The 19,327-nt window shown below is 39.4% G+C and overlaps 1 protein-coding gene across 3 annotated transcripts in view; it reads left to right on the plus strand.

The window, feature by feature from the left end:
* The first annotated feature begins 14,767 nt into the window (after window positions 1–14,767).
* LOC117425702 (uncharacterized) overlaps window positions 14,768–19,327 on the plus strand; it is a 55,468-nt gene continuing 50,908 nt past the window's right edge. For 2 of the 3 annotated variants that reach the window (XM_058993898.1, XM_058993901.1), the window contains exon 1: window positions 14,769–14,927. In XM_058993898.1, the coding sequence (XP_058849881.1) occupies window positions 14,925–14,927 (3 nt within the window). In that variant the 5' untranslated portion in view covers window positions 14,769–14,924. Of the gene's footprint in view, window positions 14,928–19,327 lie in introns of all 3 variants that reach the window. The other variant, XM_058993899.1, reaches the window with a different exon arrangement.

Here is a 19,327-nt window from a genome sequence, read left to right on the forward strand (position 1 = left end):
GGGGGCCGTCTTCTCTTGTCAAGGACACTGAACTGCAGTGACCGGCCCCTCCGCTGCATTTCAGAAAGCCAGTAAAGCTGAGGTGTGGCAGGCCAGGCATCATTCAACCAGAAAGTATGCTGAGCTGGAGGGGCCTCCGTGCATAACTACACATTGCACTGAAAAACAAAACAAACATTTGACTGGAATCAAATTAGAGAAAGAAAAAAGATTGCTATTTTAGAAAAAAGGGTGCTATTTTAAAGCTTGCACACCCTTAATGATGTTTTTCTGCTCATTTTACAAGGGTGATTACATAGTAGTACCGTGCAAATGTTCTTTTAATACCTGGTTAGTGCAAACGCTGGTATGCTAACTACGAGGTGTGCGTGAGTAGTGTCATTTTAAAAGAAAGACCAAGTTACCCAACCCATAGAAAATGTTTTTTAGGCGGTTGAGGGTACAGCAATGTCAGTTTACAGTACTACTACCATGGGCAGTGTGGCTGCCTGCAGGAATGAAAGCAATTTGTTTTGTGTAGGATTTGTGTGTGATATATTGTAGATAAAGAGAATTACATGCTCAATGTGTTTTCATTCAGCACTGAACAAGTATTTTATATCTGATTAACCCATGTTAATGGATGAAGTACAAAGCATGCCAGAACAGAACTGTAACAAGGAATGCAAAGCATGTGTATTAAAGGCTTCTTATTGTTATACAGTAAAACGCACTCACCTGCATTTTGTTTATGGAGTACATACAGTACTGTAGTTGATTTCTTATAATGTTGACTACAGAACACCGTGTTCTGAAACCCGTTGAACCATCAGGATTTTTAAGGCATGTAAGAAGCATGTTTTGAGTTATTGAATTGATATAGTACAGTACAGATATACTCTACAGTAGGTGCTTCAGTGTAGCAGTTAGGCATTCTTATACAGTAGATGCATTTCTGGAATTTATAATTTATAATTGAAGAGTTAATACACTCTAGGACTGAGTCAAATGAACCACCGGTAATTTGCTTTTTATAGAGCCATCAGTTCTGTCTGGCTTGCAAAACATAGTGGCACAGTGCCATGGCCTTCTCTGTATTGCTTGCCAGAACTGTGAATTAGATGTATTGCTTTCTTTCCAAGCATTAGTGGCTCATTATTGAAGAGGTTAAATCCATATGTGTTGGAAGATAAATTCTGGAATCAGATTTCTAAATCTAATTTTCATTATGGTGCTGAGGATCAGTTCTTTTTTCAATTCATTTTAACCGGGTACGGATTTTCATTTTTTACTGTCTTTCTTTGTTTTCAGGTTAGCGACGTTCTGAGATACAAAAAGACACCTGCAGCTGTGGTTGCACGGCTCAAATCAAGTAACCTTTAATTACTTGCAGATGTTTCCGTGCAGGCTTAATTGACAGCAAGGAGTCTAAATTACAGATGTCCTTATCGCTTTTTTCTGTGAAGATACAAGGCTTTTTAAAGACTGATCAGTGCCTTCCGGAGGCGTGGCTAACTCATTGCTGCACACAGCCTCCAGCTCCAAGTGTTCTTTTGAAACCTCCTAAAAGGAAACACTTGAGTTTTTTTTTTAAGTTTTGAAGTGCAAATTCTAAAGTAAAATGGAATGCACTGGGATTTTCTTTACTTGTGCATATCCCCCCCCCCCCCCCCCCCCCAATAATTTAACAAAATAAAGCTCAGAAACAGTTCTGCAGATTTTTTTTTATCATACAGTAAAACAGCTCTAGGTGTCGGAGCTGCTGCTGTCATTTTCTCACATCATGTAATACAAATAAATTTAACATGGATCAATTGTGAAACTTTTCCAGTAATGTTACTTTTATTATATTTTGACCCTTCCACTGTACAGCTATTACAGTATTTTATCTGATGAAACTGTTGTCTGCTTCAGTACTATCATATTGCATATTCTAAAACGAGTAGCGAATTCAGTTACAGTTCTACTGTGAACGTCCTGTATAGTCATTCTGTTTCAGATGAATTAGGTGTTGTGAACTCATATTTTATAATGTATATTTAACTACTTTGTCACTGGGATATTTAACAGCTACTGTAGGGTCATTTGTAATGTTGGTAATAATGTAATATTTTAATACAGTAGTTTCATTCTATATTAATGAAGGGGTTTGGTTTTGGTGATGGAAGTTCCAATTACCTCCCTTGCTTTTCTCATCCCTGCAGTGAAACGCAGGGCAGGGGTTAATGAATTCCTTTGAAAGCAGCAGTGACTGTCCGCCAATCCATCATAAAGGGCCTTTCATTGAATTCAAAAGGCTGCAAGGCTCAGGAAATCATTTTTAGTCCTTTCACTAAGTTGGCTGGGCCTTTAAAATGCCAGTCTGTCCGGCTTCTACTGTTCTATTCCCACAATCCCTGGGGTCTGTTTTTATAACGTAAACACTGGCGGGTCTTAATTATGCTGCCCCACAAGTTTATAAACCTGATTTTGTTTCACTGTATTTTCATTGTATGTGTTGGTAAGTGTGCCAATAAATCAACACTAGACAGATTTATATAGAGTTCAAGGGCAGTGATATTAAGATAGACTCCTTGCCCCTTATCATTGCAGTGCGGTTACTCACGTCTGCATCTAGTAGCTCTTTATTTTACAGTATTATACCTGGGTCTTGGTGCAGCTTTAACCTTGAACCTCTTGTCATTATTTAGCTTTTTGTAACCCTTTCATAATAAAACACAATAGGGACAACAGCATGTGACTTTGATGACAGAAGGTAAATGTCTCCTTGTCTGTATATTTCTCCACCTCTTTTGAACACTAACGTGTTTGTCTTTTGGATTAACTTTTCTATTGACATGGTCAGTACCACTGCTTAATATATCCCTACAGGATAAAGCAGCACTGTCAAACCAGGTACTGAAGTATGTGTTTGTTTTTAAAATTGTACTGTAGCCCGGTGTGCACTGAATAATAATACAAGTTTGTAATGCATGGGAGAGTTCTGGCACTGCTTTTTATATGCACTGGAAAGCACTGCAGATTTAAAATGCATGTTCAGGGGTTAGACATGGCTTAAACAGCGTGGTCACACTTTCTGCATTTTATTAAGACCATTTACAGTGCTCCCACTGCTTCTGAAATCTGACGATGCAATGCAGGATGAAGTAAAAATACAGACAGGGAGTCAGCCTTTGAATCTTGGGGTGAAAGGTTAAATTCCTCCTTTAAGCGCTGTGTGTACGCCCATTCGAATAGCACCTGCCTTGCATGTACTGTAGTCTCCGATCCCCTTCAAACTGAGTACACACGGGGTGGATTGTAGAGGGCAAGGTAAAGTTTACAGCCAGTGACCTCTTTCCCCCTTGTAGAAAAGTTTAAAATGGGACTCCATTGCATGGTGTTGCAGATAGGCCTTCCTCCCCATGATAGCAGGGGTAACACTGGAGCCAAACCAGATCCCCTGAGAGGACTGCGCTGGTATAGTTCTACCATGCTGTAAGCCCAGTTTGCTAAAATAATATATTTGTTTCCCTTTTACATTTTTTTTTCAAAAACATTACTTCTAGCACATCAACCACTTTTTGCAGCTCAGCTGTTTCATCAGGAACAGATTTTAGTGCCCTGTGTTGTCGGAGCATGCCAGATAAACTAGTAGACTTGCAGAGTAGACTGCCAAAAACTCAACTGGAAAACTACTGTGCGTACTTTGATGCCCTAGTTTAGACATGTATGCTAATTGAATCATTCTTCTGCTGTGTGAAAGATTCAACCTTCAGCTGAGTTATAGTCTACATGTGTGGGTCCGTGTCAGTTTTGTTTCCCACTTTTTTTCAAAGAAGATAGCGAGTGTTTTTAATGTTTTTTTTTTTTTTTTTCCTCGATCTACAAATATACTTGCAAGAGCAGTTCAGCAGGGCATGTTTAATGTTTGGAGGGTCATGCTTTTGTTTTGTTTTTTCAGGTCAAATGTTTTGCAAAATATAATATCAAAGCTGTCTAATAAAAGGCTATCTTGTTACAAGGAAAGAGTAATAAGCCTTGGCCATGAGAAAATCAAATATTTGATCTGTGTTATCCATTCACAGCAGAGGGTGCGAGTCAATTTTCCCAGAAGGATGTGACTGGTGACAACTCAGGAAAAACAAACTAACCTTGAATCTGGAGACTGGTGTTATATACATCTCAATAGTGCAAGCACTCATACAAATAGAGACCAATGTAGACCATATTCTGGGCAGCAGTGTGGAGTAGTGGTTAGGGCTCTGGACTCTTGACCAGAGGGTCGTGGGTTCAATCCCAGGTGGGGGACACTGCTGCTGTACCCTTGAGCAAGGTACTTTACCTAGATTGCTCCAGTAAAAACCCAACTGTATATGGGTAATTGTATGTAAAAATAATGTATTAAAATATTGTAATTGTATGTAAAAATAATGTGATATCTTGTAACAATTGTAAGTCACCCTGGATAAGGGTATCTGCTAAGAAATAAATAATAATAATATTCTAAAATAATTCCAAACAGTAACTATACATCCAGAAATAATACACATACTTATACACACGCATACTGTATATGTTTTAATAAGAGAGACAAGTTTTGTTTTGTTTTATTGTTTTCTCTTTGCTGAAACACAGCAGTGCTTGCTCTTTGTAATGAGTCTGCCAGTAAAATGGGTCCAAGCCCAGTTTAAAACCTACAGTGTTCACTTTTCCTGTGGCCTTGTTGATCCACAGCAATGCATAGTTCCCTTCTGTTCTGGGTGACTTTTTTAATGGTCAGAAGTTGAGCTATGTGTCATGAAGAGCTGCTGTACGGTGGCAGTTGGTTACGGTGTCACTGTTATTGGACTGTTACTGTCGTCATGGTTTCCTTTATGGAACTGAATGGAAATTCCACACAGTCCAGATCACTAAAACATACTGTGATTTCTGTCGTCTTGAATATTTGTGCATGAGGCTTCATTTTTTTAAGTTATGGATAAATTATGTGTTGCACAATTGTACAAATATGTACTGTATCATGTCAAACCTTTTTATATCTAGAGAGACTCTAGATGCCAGGTGCATACATACACTTGCAGTACAGTACACTTCCATGTTTACCTATGCAGTATGTTACCTATAGCTGTACTGTACATGATTCTCAAATCTCTGAAGATTTTGTATTTACTGTACAGCAGAGGATATGCCTGTCAGTGACTGGTTTTTGCGGCTGTTATGAGCTTTAAAGAAGCTAAGCTAAGTATGCTGTAATATGAAACTTGACATATTTTCAAGTGATGGCACAAAGTTCGTTTTAGCTGATGGCTATAAAAAGGCAGTTGCCCAGTTGAACTAGATTACACTGTCATAAGGTACAAGAAGAACTGTTTGCTGTACTGTCACGTGATTTTAAGTTGAAAGCCTGTGGCAGTGTATGATACTTTATAAAGACAGTGAACACATAATGTTGTGACGGAGGTTATGTACAGGATCACCATTACAGTTGTGAATGTGAAATTACAAAGCAGTGGATTCCGGTTTTTAATTTAATTATTTTTTTTTTATTACTGCTGTGTGTGATTTTTGAGAAACCCGTTTAACTAAAATTCTCGATGCTCTTGATTCATGTTTTAACTTGATAGTAATTGTTAGCAATGCTTTCTGTCTCACACACCCTTATCATTGTGTCTGTCAGCTTTCCGCTTGTTAGCTTTTTAAATAAAGCTGTACCATTGTTCTCTCCCTCAATAGCAGGGGGTACAGAATTAAAGTCATTTTCCAATGCCTAATTCCATGTATAACTAAATAAATGAAGCCCCCCCTACCCACCATCTCCTTATGGACACCTGATTCGTTTACATAAGAGAGCTGAACAAAGCACCCCAGTCACAGTGCCGCTGATCCTCTTTAGCTTTACAGTACATGACTGTCACAAACGTCACATTATTGACAGCAATAAGTACAACTAAAAGAAGCAATTTCCATTTCCAGTATTGCTTCATGCCTGGAAAACAAAGGATAGCTGAGTGACGAAAAATAATAACTTAAAGAAAAAAAGAAAGAAAGAAAAAAAGAAACCGAATTATCTCTCTGTCAACATTTTCACAGGTATTTGCTTTAAAGATTATGACGCCGAGCTGTCACTTTTATCAAATCTTACAACAAAAGTGGCACAAGCAGACAATACTGTTGACAGCTGCCAGGCAAAAGGACAAACGGCTGCCAGTGGTAATGCTGGCACATGGGACCCGCCTGCGTGTCAATAGAAGTGACAGTCACTGCCCTTTCACATTGGGGCTGTAAACTGGGGGTCTGCAGTATGTGACAGTGCACCACATTTTTAGTGAAGGATTTATTGTATTATTGTTATTTGAAACAGCTTTGTGTCGGCTCATTAGAGCGCATTGGAGTATATGCTATTGGTTATGTCTTCATTACGGTGAATTCTTTTTAAATACATTGTGAAATGCATTGCTGGACACATGTAACAGCAATAGTTTCTTTTTGTATTTTTTAGGACACATATTCCTACTCTGATAAGGTTCTTCCACAGCCAGGTAGGAAATGAATTTAAACTTCTCTGTCTGTCTGTCTGTGTCTGTCTGTCTGTGTCTGTCTGTCTGTCTGTCTGTCAGTCAGCACAAACATTGAATGAGACTGGACTAAGAATGCCACATGTAGTAACTATAGAACTGCTAATTGTGTAAATGCTTGTTCAGTTCAGTTCAGTACAGTATGATGCATTGCCGTCATTGGAGGATGAAGTTGTTTCTGTGTTGTGAAGGAGAAAGGGAAAGTAGGTCTGTGAACTTTACTGACTTGAAAAAATGTCACAGGATACTTGCAAATACATTACAGAACTATCCTGTTTCTGATAGCCCTTAAAGATTAGTCATGGTTTGTTAAATAACGTGCTACTGTGTAAGCAAGCTATTAAACAATTCATTAAAATATATAGTGTGAGATAATAAAATGGAACAGACTGTAGTTAATTAAATAAACTGAAATAAACCACTTTCTGTTTTTTATGCTTACGGATGTTACGCACTAACTGATGTTACCCAGTTTTGCATCTTTCCCTGTTTCGGCGGTCCTGTGGAAGCCTTTTATGGTTTTAAATTCCCTGATTCATGTTAATATTTGTGTAAAAAGCAGCTGTTTGTTCTCCTTCTCTTTGCTTGCAGGCAGCTCCGGTCTGTCTGCTGTTGTCATTTCAACAGAGTCTGTTGGGAAATTATTATAACATAATTCTAGCTGCATTTACACAGTCAGCCTGTTTCTGCTGCAAGTTATTGTTTGTTTTACTGTTTTTTTTTTTTCTCTTGACGCTCCAGCTCGCTGGTGCATGCTAACAGAACAGACTGACACATTGCTTACCAAGCAATTACTGTACCGTGAACAATCCCGCTTTGTTTCCAGAGCAACATGCATAAATGATACGCACCCCAGTTTTACAACACGGCTGTGTACCTGCTCACAACATGTTTCCCTGAAGCAAAACACTGACTGCGCAGTCTGAAATTATAGGGGGCTTTTTGACCCAATGCAACTTGACACTGCAGCGACTGTGTGTGTGCATAGATGTACTCTGTGCATTGGTCTTTTGTAGATGAATAATATTAATAAAACACTGCTCTTTTTATTTGATTTCAAAGGTTTTTTCTTTGTACAGAGCTTTCAGTTATTGTAAGACATGCTACTGTATGTAAGCATTGCACTATTTCATTCCACAACTTTGTAAAAATGACTCAAACACTCCCAGTGATGTGCCTGATATTTGCTTCTCACAGTGCCGTAGTTTCACCATCCATACATAAATACTACAGCTTGCTGCATTACCCTACCCTGCTTACTGTACTGTGAATCACCCTGTACATTGCACAGTACTAAATAGGTTTTTAATAGCCTGTGTCTGCTACATTTGAGAAATATTAATGTAAATTACAAGCAAAGAGCAGAGATCTAAAAAGTGTTGTTTAAGGCAGGTTGGTGTAGTGTTCCGTCTTGGTTAAAACGGAAGTGTGCTCCACCCTTCATTGTTCCTGGCACCCTGCCCTTTTTATTGTGTGCCCTGCCCCTTTGCTTTAGTGACACCCTCCTTACTGGAATCGTATTTTCTGTAGAATCTAATCTGGATCTTCAGCATTTCCAATTTCCCCACGTCTTAGTGTTACAGTACGTCACCCAAAGCAGGGCAATTAGCCATGCATCAGTCCTGAAAGTCTTTATTCTCTCATTGATCACACAGAATTAGTAGCTGTGGCAGGTCGCTTTGTAGGGAAGACCCATTTAATCCTGGGGCACTGCTTTCTAATAGTACGTTTTAGTCCCTGTGGGCAAACTAACGAGTATTGTGATGTTTCTGTTGCTACAGTCATTGGTATGAAACCCCTTGTCTGTCTGCTTTGTTTAATCAATTTCATACATTGCCAGCACATATATGGGAGGGCTGGGTGAGGGGGCAAGACAGGGTAAAGGGGAACCTTTTCTCATGTCACTTTATTTCAGTGCTCAGCACCTAAATCACTTCTCAGCAGCAAACATTAACAGTCTGAGGTATTTGTTTTGTGACTCTTGAATTATTGCACTATGGTGTGTTCATCATGCAGCAGGTATTACAAAATAAGAAAAATTGCAAACTGTGGCATATACTGTATAGCAGATGCAGTGTTTTGACCCGTAATGATGACGCACGACCCAGAAGGTTCACCCAGTATATAAATAACACTGTAGCGATGCACAGAATCAATAAGCGCACAGGCATTCTGTCAGATCAGCCTCTAAACTGGTGTCTGGTTTCTGTGGGACACCTTCAGAGCTGTAACCAGGGGATGGACATTGAGGGGACAGCAGCTGAGGGCTGTGATGGAGACAGGATGTCTGAAGGATGTCACATGCTGAGTGGCAGAGTGCATTGAGGTGCTTTCACAGAGGAGGTCACATGCAGGCTTAATTTGATTATGCACGGGGGGGGGGGTATCTTTCTCTGATAACTGACAGTAACTAATCAGCACTTTGTGGAAATAATACAAAAAAAAAACATGTGAATATGTGAACCTCCCTTAATCCAAATCACCCTCCTATTCGGACTAGAGGCCTGCACCCCAGTCACTGGTGCTTTTCTCTTTACTTGCTCTACTGTATACACTCCGGAGTATCTAATACTACAAGACGGAGTTGTTTTTTTTGTAAACTTGCATTAATACAAACTATTTCTAGAAATCATCTTAGCTTCAAGCCGGGATCGAGGGTGTTTTTAAATCAACCTAGATTACATTGTATGGTAGTCTGATTTCTAAGAAAAATGTTTTTAGTAATATATGTAACTATTATGAAGAGCAGTAAGTTAATACCTTACACCAAAAGGGTCAATATTTTAAAGTAATTTAACCACCTTTTAAAACTTTTTGTTTTATGTGCAAGACAATACAACGTATCCTTTTATAATCCCCTTCATTTACCATCTCTCTGAGTGGTGGTTTAATATCTTATGCAAAAACATAAACCGGAGTAAAGAGAGCTTAATAATATTGTCCTTGGGAATCTGGCTGTTTTGTGTGACACTGCTTAAGAAATAATGGCTGAATAGGATTTACTGTTGGGAGCAAGAGGCAACCATGTGTTAGAAATCTTGCTCCAGGAAAAGAACCTCATAATTGCTGCGTGCAGTTAAAAACACACACAAGATTAATGAAGTGCTAGCAAGCATTAAAAATGCTACTGCTGTGCCCCGGAGTTTTCACAATGGAGTTTTTTTTAAATGCAATTACTGCTTGATTTATAGATTTATAGCAGTCAGATCATAATTTTCTCAGTGGTTTTAGATACCTGGCTATTATCATTTAAATTCAATCATATAACTATTAAGAATCAAGTCAAGACAACAAATGCGTTATTCAAAGAAGACGTGCATGTTTAAACACTTTATTTATTTTTTAGTTTTAGTCTTGAATTCAATGCAAATGTAGGCACTGCTTTAACAATGCTGTTAAGTACAAAAATTAATTTTTCTTTGAAAAATCAGAACGCAAACTATTCATGTAGTTTGATACATTACATTTAGACTTTTTTGCAGTTAACAAAATTAGAGTAAGTTATCAAAACAATATAGTTAAAGAGAAAATTTAATGTAACAGGTAGATGCCGGTTAAAAAAAATTACAAAGTAGCCTGCCCTCAAATGAAAACCATGGCACGTAATGGGGTAAGGATTAAGGACAATTTCAATTAATGGGGTAAGGATTAATGACTGGCATTTAATGGGGTAAGGATTAGGGACAATGACACTTAGTGGGGTAAGGAGTAAGGACAATTTCAATTAATGGGGTAGGGATTAAGGACAAAATTGGACCAGAGAGTCTGAAAATGTATCTCCCTGTTTAATCTGTGATGGTTATCAAAGAGAGCGTTACAGTCTTCATGTTCCATGAAAATTATATGCAAACCAGTCCATTTAACCAGAACTATGTTCTGTGATGACAAAAGCCAAAGTGTTTTGTGATTGTTAAACACAACTCTTGATGCTGAGGCTGATGTTGATTGTTTAGGAATTTCCATTGCACATCCACGTACTGTTGGCTTGATCTCTGTCAAAGAACACATTCAGCATTAACTGTTGTAGTCATTTAGGCATGCATGAACATTGTATCTGCAGTGATGATATATACAGCATGTGTCTATATATAAGTAAGGATTACTGCCCACACTGTCAAACAGATAACACAGCAGTAACGATCCATGATGTAGTACGGAACAGGAAAGCCAGAGCATTTTTTCCTTGCAGTGATTTAGAGGACAGATCTCAAACCCCAGTGCACTAGAGCGGACATTTTGAAAAGAGCTCTGAAACAGACTTTAAAGTTATAACTGTAAAAAGTTATCAGGATGTTACAATGAAAAGAAAAATGACAGGTACGTTATTTAAACAGTTGTAGCAACATATATTATAACATATTATGCTATATTTTTCAGAACCCCACTACTTACTCTTGAAACCCTCAGATATCAACTAGGTTCAGTTGCTACTGTTTGTAACAAAATGTGCTGCACTTCAAAACAATCGTCAGCAGGTTACTATAAACGAAGTCCTGTCAATTTGAAGGAAGTAGCCCTTCAATGAACAATGTTACAACTGTGTGAAGATCTATTTATATTTGAAGTCATGCAGTTGCCGGCAGTGGCTGATTCCTAAATGAACAATTGAATGAGCAAACGGACAACTGAGTACTGTGTAAAAGTTGTACTTCCAAGGTTTTCTTGTAATAAAAGACTATATTTAGACACATCGACTGTGTGTACAGCCAAATTCTAATGACTCACCAGGAGAGGAAAAAAAAACAAAACCACAAAAACCTCAACACAGTTGTTAACTTAAGAAAGAAGGCTGAGTACAAATGATTTGGTATAAGTATGTCTAAAGGTGAAAAACAAGCCTGGATGTTTCTTTAAGGAATACAAACCTACACAGATGGTATTAGGAACTACTACATTAGGGCAAAACGTTCAATAATTCCTGGTATTTGCTATAATGTCAATTAAAACAGATTTCCTTTATTAGTTCACATCCTCTTGATTCCTGTCTGTTTGTAAAGTGGAACCTCCCTGCTTGAGACCCCATTACTGCACTGGAGCAGGTGGTGTTTTGTCCTTGCGGGGTACCCTTACCGAGCTGCAGCTTTGTTCAGTGTTCCGTGAGGTCCTGCTCATGCCCATTTTCCCAGCTGCCTGAGACTGGGACTCTGGAAAGTCAAGGTCACAGCTGCGCTGGGATTCCAGCCCACTGTCTCCAGGTTCTTGCTCCCTGCCCTGCTTTGCAACCATTACACCACACTGCCTTCTCAGGCATATTACTGTAGCTTTCTGGTATGAAAACACATGTGCTTTTAACCGGAAATGAACTAGCAGTATCATTGTATATCTAATCTGCACTGAGGTGTCGTTACTTAACTGAACTCAGGCAAACATAATAATACAGTATTTAGCCCCCACTTTGATTCTTTCCCTCTCTGGCTGTGAGCAGCGCGTTTGATAATGATAATGAATAACATTGCCCTTGCCTATTCCCGCAAAACTGACATGACCGGTAGTAGTGTAATATGGTTCCTATGAGTGGCTATATTTGCTGATGTGCATGCTTCACTGCAGTAGGCATGTTTTGTGGTTGATGATACGTGATAAAGCACATGCGATGGATAAAGAGCTCCAGGGTACAGTAGGTGTCTCTGTAATGACCCTGCTGGCAGACGCTCTGGTTATCTTTGGGCTCATTAATTATTATCCTGGCTCTGGGATCCCTCTCTGAGCTGCTGTGCAGTGGGATGAGGTGTTTGCTGCAGTAGCAGATAGTGGGGAATGTGGGGGTGCAGACATTGAAACCCTTTGATGTCAGAGTGTTCACAGTACCTACAGCTAAAAATGATCTGCCAGTGAAATAGCATTCAATGTTTTATGTACAAGTACATTTTGGCAATTAAGTAATTTGCAGAGCAAAATATATATATATTTTTTTTGCCAAATTTCACTTTAAGGCTAATAAATACAGTTCAGTGATCACACTAACATTTAGACATTAGTGTGGGAAATAACTGCAGGCCTGAGTTTCATGAAGACATTAATAAGTAGCCTAATAAAAAAGTTATTTTCAGGCTGGAATAATGAGAGAAGGAAGTATACCACCTTGGCTTGTATTTTGAAATGTCCTAAAACCACAATTTTTCTGATTTATTGTGTAGTACGCACACACACACACACACACACACAAGCCAAGCATTTTGGTTTACAGCTTAAAGGAAGAACTTTCAAAATGAGTTGTGTTACACAAGGGAGACCACATGTGATACATGCTTTACCGTTTTTCCCATATCGTTTAAACAGACGTTTGCAAATGTACAGTGCATCATTTCTTCTTCTTCTTAATGTGTTCATCTCTTTGTTTCAGTGTTAAAAGGCTGTCTGTCGGCTCTGGAGATGGAAGCCAGTGGCATGTAGAAGAGCTGCACGGTGAGTGTCTTCTTTTCAATGTGTTTCTCAGGTTTTGGAAACCCATAGTGTGAGTGAAGACTCCTGCGATGATATGCATGTGTGAATAGTGTGATGAGGGAAGCATCAGTCTGCTAGGATCACAACTGCATTCACTCATCAGTGGAGCGCCGCTCAGCTCCATACATCTTCTTCAAATGCACTGTATGACTCCCTATGCTGTAGTATATGTCTAGCCTTTGCATTGATAAGTTTTCCTTATTTAAGACAAATGAGTGTTTTACTACTGTACTAACCATCTGTGGTTGATGTCCAGACTACAGTTGCAAGATAAACACCAGTGGTTACAGCTTGCTGGGACTGAACTCCTTTTTCAGGGACTCATTCCCAATGCAGAATAAACTGATCCTTGGAAAGCAATTCAAACCAGAGCCCTGGCAGGCCGTAGCAGGCAGTGATTAGTGTTTAAAGCACTGTGCCTCTGTGATCCTGTGAGTTCTGTGCCTCTGTGATCCTGTGGATTTCTAATCTGAAGGAAGGAAATCCTTGGTAATGCGAGAAGTGAGTAATGGAACTGGTAAATTCACAAATCAGATAATGACGAACACGGAGAGGTGAACAAAATAAACTCTCTGGTTTCAGTATTACTCAATTACAAAAGAAAAAGAAAAAAAAACAAACCCAAAACAAACTTCATTGACAACTGGCTTGGAGCCCCCCCCCCAATGCTGAAATAATGTGGTTATTAAACTATGACTCGGGAGGAGGATATTGCATCGACCTGTTGTCCGGCTCTTCCATTTGAACATTTTGAAACCCAATTATTGACATCTGTATTTCATTTTTCTAAAGCAGTATAGCGTACAGGGGGACTGAAAGCACTCCTGATGCAGAGGATAACAAGCATGGCTGTGTTGCTACTGAGTGCAATAAAGTGGAGCGTTCTAACAGCCAGCAAAGTGATTCTGCAGCTGTCCGAAAACACACCGGGGCCGAATAGAGGGCTATACCCCCCCAAAAAACAGAACTCTACAAATACAAAATACACATTTAAGGGTTTAGAATTTTTACGTGATTTACATTATTACAGATTGGAAGTAGCCCCCCTCATCCCATCAGTCTGCATGTACAGAGACAGCAACAGGGTAACCCTGTGCTCCAAGCACTGCCTTGCACACAGCAGGAAACTGAAGAGTGCAAGCTAAATGCTTCATGCAGGAACCAGGCTACAGCACTAAAGGTCAAACACCAGTCACTTCAGAGTGGCCCAGCATAGTCCATTACTGCATTCAGACCTGATTCATTAAGGGTCTGATTCATTAAACATTAGGTAGTGTACTACTCTATCATTTTTTCAACACATGAATACAAACACCAAATATCCTCCCATCCTAAAAACTTTTCAAGTGTTTTCAGCAACACAATTTAAGACATTTCTCAGGTCTGGAAATCAGACTCCCATTGCAGAGCGGTATGATCCATTCCATTTTACTTCAACTCATTTAGACACTGTGTATTGCTAAAAGAATGCTCCTCAGACAGCTTGGCAATGGGAGGCTTATTTCCCTGTAATTGTAATTCTTTATATTGTTTATTATCTGAAGCTAGCATATTGTGTTACACTGAATTTAGTTTCCTATTGAAATAACAACAATTAAACAAAACAAGAACATAAATCAGTGCTTAACACATTCAGTAAGGCTAGGTTGTTGATTCAGCGGTCGCTGTTGTGTGTGAGAGTACCCTTGGAGGAGCCCCGGCTATAGCCACATGTGTCAGGAGGCAGATTAGCAGGAGCTGTGGTAGGGGGGCGGGCAGGGGGTTGGATCACAGTGCCATGCTTTGTGAATGCTGCTGCTGCAGAGTCTGCTTGGGTATATCATCATTAAAGCACTGAGCTGCAGCATGAGTGTGGGGAAATACCACAGATTACTACAGGGAGCTACAAAAAAATCACCAAACTGGATGCGCTGAGCAATCAAATAAGGATATGCGCTGAGGAACATGGTGAGTCTAAATTTCAAATCTGTTTGTATCGTCTGCCGTTAGTTCCGATTTAACAAGAAGTTTTTCTTCAATGGAGAGGTGTTGTGGTTGGGGGGAGGAGGGGTCTTGGCTACACTGGAGGTAGTGTTAGGATGACAAGGTAATCTATCTAACCAGAAGTTTGTGTCACTCATTGCTGTTTGTCTGGTACTGCAATTCAGAGAGAAATGTGTTGCAAACTACAATGCATGGAGATTAACTGGGATTGATTTGAATATTCCAGAGTTTCACTTCAAAAGCTAAATGAGAGGCGTAGGACCTGTCCTTTGCTACAGAACGTTCTGTATACTCTGAATGTGTTTTGATAGGGTTGAGTGAGGAGCATGCTTAACCAATTCAACTCATTTTGTTGAATTAGCAGCATGTTACATTGTGTGTTTTTTTCCCCCACTGCAGGGCTGTCTTGTTAATCTGGGGTTAGCATTAATAACGCCACATCTTAACAGAAGAGTTTAAAACGCGGTGAATGTGTTTTTTTTACTGCTGCTCCAGTAATTACCCGTGTATGTCTGGAGCTGGTGGCTGTTAAATATATCCCATCATGACTGTCAGGAATTGTAATTTGCTGATTTTATGAGGCAAAATAAGTCTTTAGAAAGCCAGCATGCTGGAAATTTCAGACACTGCCTTGCTATTTTATTTCCATGAGTAGCTTTGATTGTCTCAGAGTTGTGGGAGTATAAAAAGCCTCAATTCAGTTTAAACACTGGCAATACAGCCGTTTTAAACCAACTAAGTTAGGAATTTCTGCATGCTTTTCAGAGCTCAATAAGCCTAGTATAAATATTTCTGGGTGTCAGACTTTAAACAGAACAACAACATTGCATGACAAAAAGCATGCCTCACTGATTATTTGCTTGTACACACGTCCACATGCTTTACGTTACAGTCGCTATTCATTTGGCAGGATAGTGCTCAGAGCTCTAAACTTGCTCTGAAGTAAAGAAACTGAAAACAAGTGCTTCATTGAACTCGAAAAGGCTTCACTTATAAAGTGAGCATTTCAGTATTGATGTCATTGTTTGAAATAGTTTCCTGTTAGTACACCAGCCAGATTGAATTTGTCGCGGATTCCTCTGGTAATCATTTGAAGTCATCCTAACCAACGTTTTCCTTTCATGCTGGTGCAGCACTGTATCCAGCTCTCTGCTCTGTACCCAGAGTACATCCTGCCTTCTCCTGTCTGCACTGCCAGGCACATTTAATAAACGTGAGCCTGCACATGTTTGTTGTTAATGCTGTTAAGTGTATTTCAGTTTCCAGTGATGATGGAAATACTTTTGTTATGCAGTATTTTGATATGTGTTGCAGAAAATCAGGAAGTTCTTTATTGATTCCAGTGTTTCGTTTTATCTTTGCTCTCATGCCACTTCACTGCCTGAGGTTCTTGTTCTTTTCTGCTCTTCCACTAAATGAAACGGGTTGTGATCTCGCCTGAGTGCTCTTTAAAACTCCCTCGTTCTTGCTGATAAACATGCTGCACATTCACTGTGTATCAAAGGACTAAAACAGTCTAAATGCAGGATCTGCCATAGCTTTATCAGCTTCTCCTGAACGATTACAAATAATAATAATAATAATAATAATAATAATAATAATAATAATAATAATAATAATAATAACAACAAATAAGCATTAAACAGGCCTGGGAACACACCCAGGGCAGTAAAGGGTTAATATCCCTGTATCTGGCACACCACTGGCCTGACCAAGTACACAGATCTGCGCCATTCATTTTATAGATGTGATAGTTACTGTACCTGTAAGTGCAGTGATGTGCCAGAAATGAAAGGGTAAATGATGCAAGTGCTTTAGGAAATCTATACAAAGCTTTTATTTCAAAAAGAGCTTAATTATTATTTATTATTATTATTATTATTATTATTATTATTATTATTATTATTATTTATTTCTTAGCAGACGCCCTTATCCAGGGTGACTTACAATTGTTACAAGATATCACATCATTTTTACATACACTTACCCATTTATACAGTTGGGTTTTTACTGGAGCAATCTAGGTAAAGTACCTTGCTCAAGGGTACAGCAGCAATGTCCCCCACCTGGGATTGAACCCACGACCCTCCGGTCAAGAGTCCAGAGCCCTAACCACTATTCCACACTGCTGCCCTCGTTAATGCAACGAATGGAAGAACAGTTGCTGCTGGTTTTAATTCATATGTATGGGGTCTGTGATGTAAAAAAACAAAAACACGTTTGGCTCCTTCATCCATATGTTTGACAGTCAGCAGATTATTGTCAGTTAGTTTTAGATGTTCAGAGTGAAATATAACACACTGTCACGTCTGCGATTAAAGTGTGATACTGCCTTCACACTTTGCCAGCTGCATGTGATTATAAACCTTGGTATTTGGGTACACCCTTTGACGGGGTGTGAAAGTCAGTTGCAGTAAAAAAAAAAAAAAGAACAAATGAGGCTGGGAAAGATGAGAGCCGGTAACTGCAATTTGTTGGTAAAAATGCCTGCAAGCAGCCTTCATCTTCTCTGGTGGGAAAAGCCTGGAGAAAGTTACTGCAGAACATTGCATTTCTATTCACACTCCTTCTGTTGCATTAAAAGCCTGTTTTGGAATAAGGAGGTGTTTATTATTTGGATTTTTACTGCCCTAAAAAAAACGATGAATGTTTCATTAATGCGTCAGAGTTAAGTTTAGGTGTAAATTTGTGATTGTTTTTTTCACATCCTGTCTCATGGCTTCTGTGGCCAGTGCACAGCATTTTGTCTGTGCTTTCATAGAGTTTCACAAGATTCAAAAAGACGAAACAAAGGATTTAATGTTCTTTAACTGTTGGGACAGAAGCCAGGTCCTGCAAATGTGATAAAAATGATGAATCATCTTTTTCGAATGACCAGCCCTACTGTACCAGCACTGTTGTTTGAGATTATTGGTCACTGAAAAAGAACTACAAAGGATGTTTTAGAGAAGAAACTGGTCTGCAGCACAGAACCAAGTTTGCTTTGGGTCTGACACCTACAGTGTGACTTCAGACCCCTTTAAGGGAGTGGGTCCTGCAATACATTCTATACTTGGTGTGTGTAGTAGAGTCCCATGCTCATCAGTACCCATTGCCCCCCATTTCTGTCTCTTCTCTAACCCAAGGCAGTTTCTATCTTCATCTGTGAATCAGCTCTGAAGAATCCCACAAGATCCCCCTTTTTACCAGAATAACAAGCAGCATGTGTCGTTCAGGGTCGTATTCTTTTAGTGAATTTACAGACTAACAGATATTTGAATATAATCACTGTACACAGATTAGAATAGAGCACTGTATGTTTGATTTCAGTGTTCGGTTTTATTTATTCTTGCAAAAAAAAAAAAAAAAAAAAGTAATTTTCCAAAGCCAACGATTTGTTTTATTATCAGATCTGCAAAGACATTGCCTGCTTTCTGGGTTAGGTACAATCCTGGAAACTGTGTGATGTCCTTGTGTTGATTAGATAGGGAATGTACAGAAGAGATGGCTTCTGAACTTCAAGAGGAATAATGGCTTACAGTTTATAGCTTATCAGACCTTATCACCATTCTGTTTATTCATCACCTGTGGTCAAAGGTGAGCTCAGGATGCAGCTTTGATGTTACAGTAGCTGCATGGTGCTGAAAAGGGAACAGTCATTCAGGGGCATCTGAGGGGCGCTACAGAAACGTTTGTCATTAAATGTATTATGTTTCTTTGAGTATACTGTAGTATTTCTAACTTACAGAATGGACATTGGGTGGCTCTGGCACTATAGGATTTTGCACAGTGATGGTTTTGTCAGACAGAGAGACTTGAGGAGGTCAGGCTTTATCAGGGATGGAAATAATACTCCTGTTGCATAACAGTTTCACATATTCCATTCCAGGCTTTACCACAAGCTTGATTAGCCACAGTGTATTGGTAACAAGGTGTGTCTTATTACTCATAGTAAAACCAGGAATGGATCTGTACAGTTGGAGTCTTATTTCCATCCCTGCTTTGTGGAGAGAACAATGAGCTGACGGGAGCTTGCGTTTCTGACTCTATAAAGTAAACAAGACTTGTTATGAATGCGACCCAGACCCTTCCGTGAGAACGTGATGGTGGACCAGCAGCTGTTCCCAACCACTCTCCCAGTCCAACACGTGTTCATGCATGGGGGGTGGGGGGATGTGACACTGTAGAAGCATTACTGTACATTACTGTAAGGAGGGGCACCGAGGGGGGAGGGGGAGGGGGGCAGACATGCACAAATGATTCTGAGGTCACTGATTAACACTTTTTATTTACAAACAACAGTGCTGCTGGTGCAGCTTCTCATGGGAACGTTAGGATATAGTGAGTAGAACACAATGTATGTATTTGTATTGTGTTATCAGGGG

This window comes from Acipenser ruthenus, chromosome 20 (assembly GCF_902713425.1).
Source record: "Acipenser ruthenus chromosome 20, fAciRut3.2 maternal haplotype, whole genome shotgun sequence".
Classification (NCBI taxonomy): Eukaryota; Metazoa; Chordata; class Actinopteri; order Acipenseriformes; family Acipenseridae; genus Acipenser; species Acipenser ruthenus.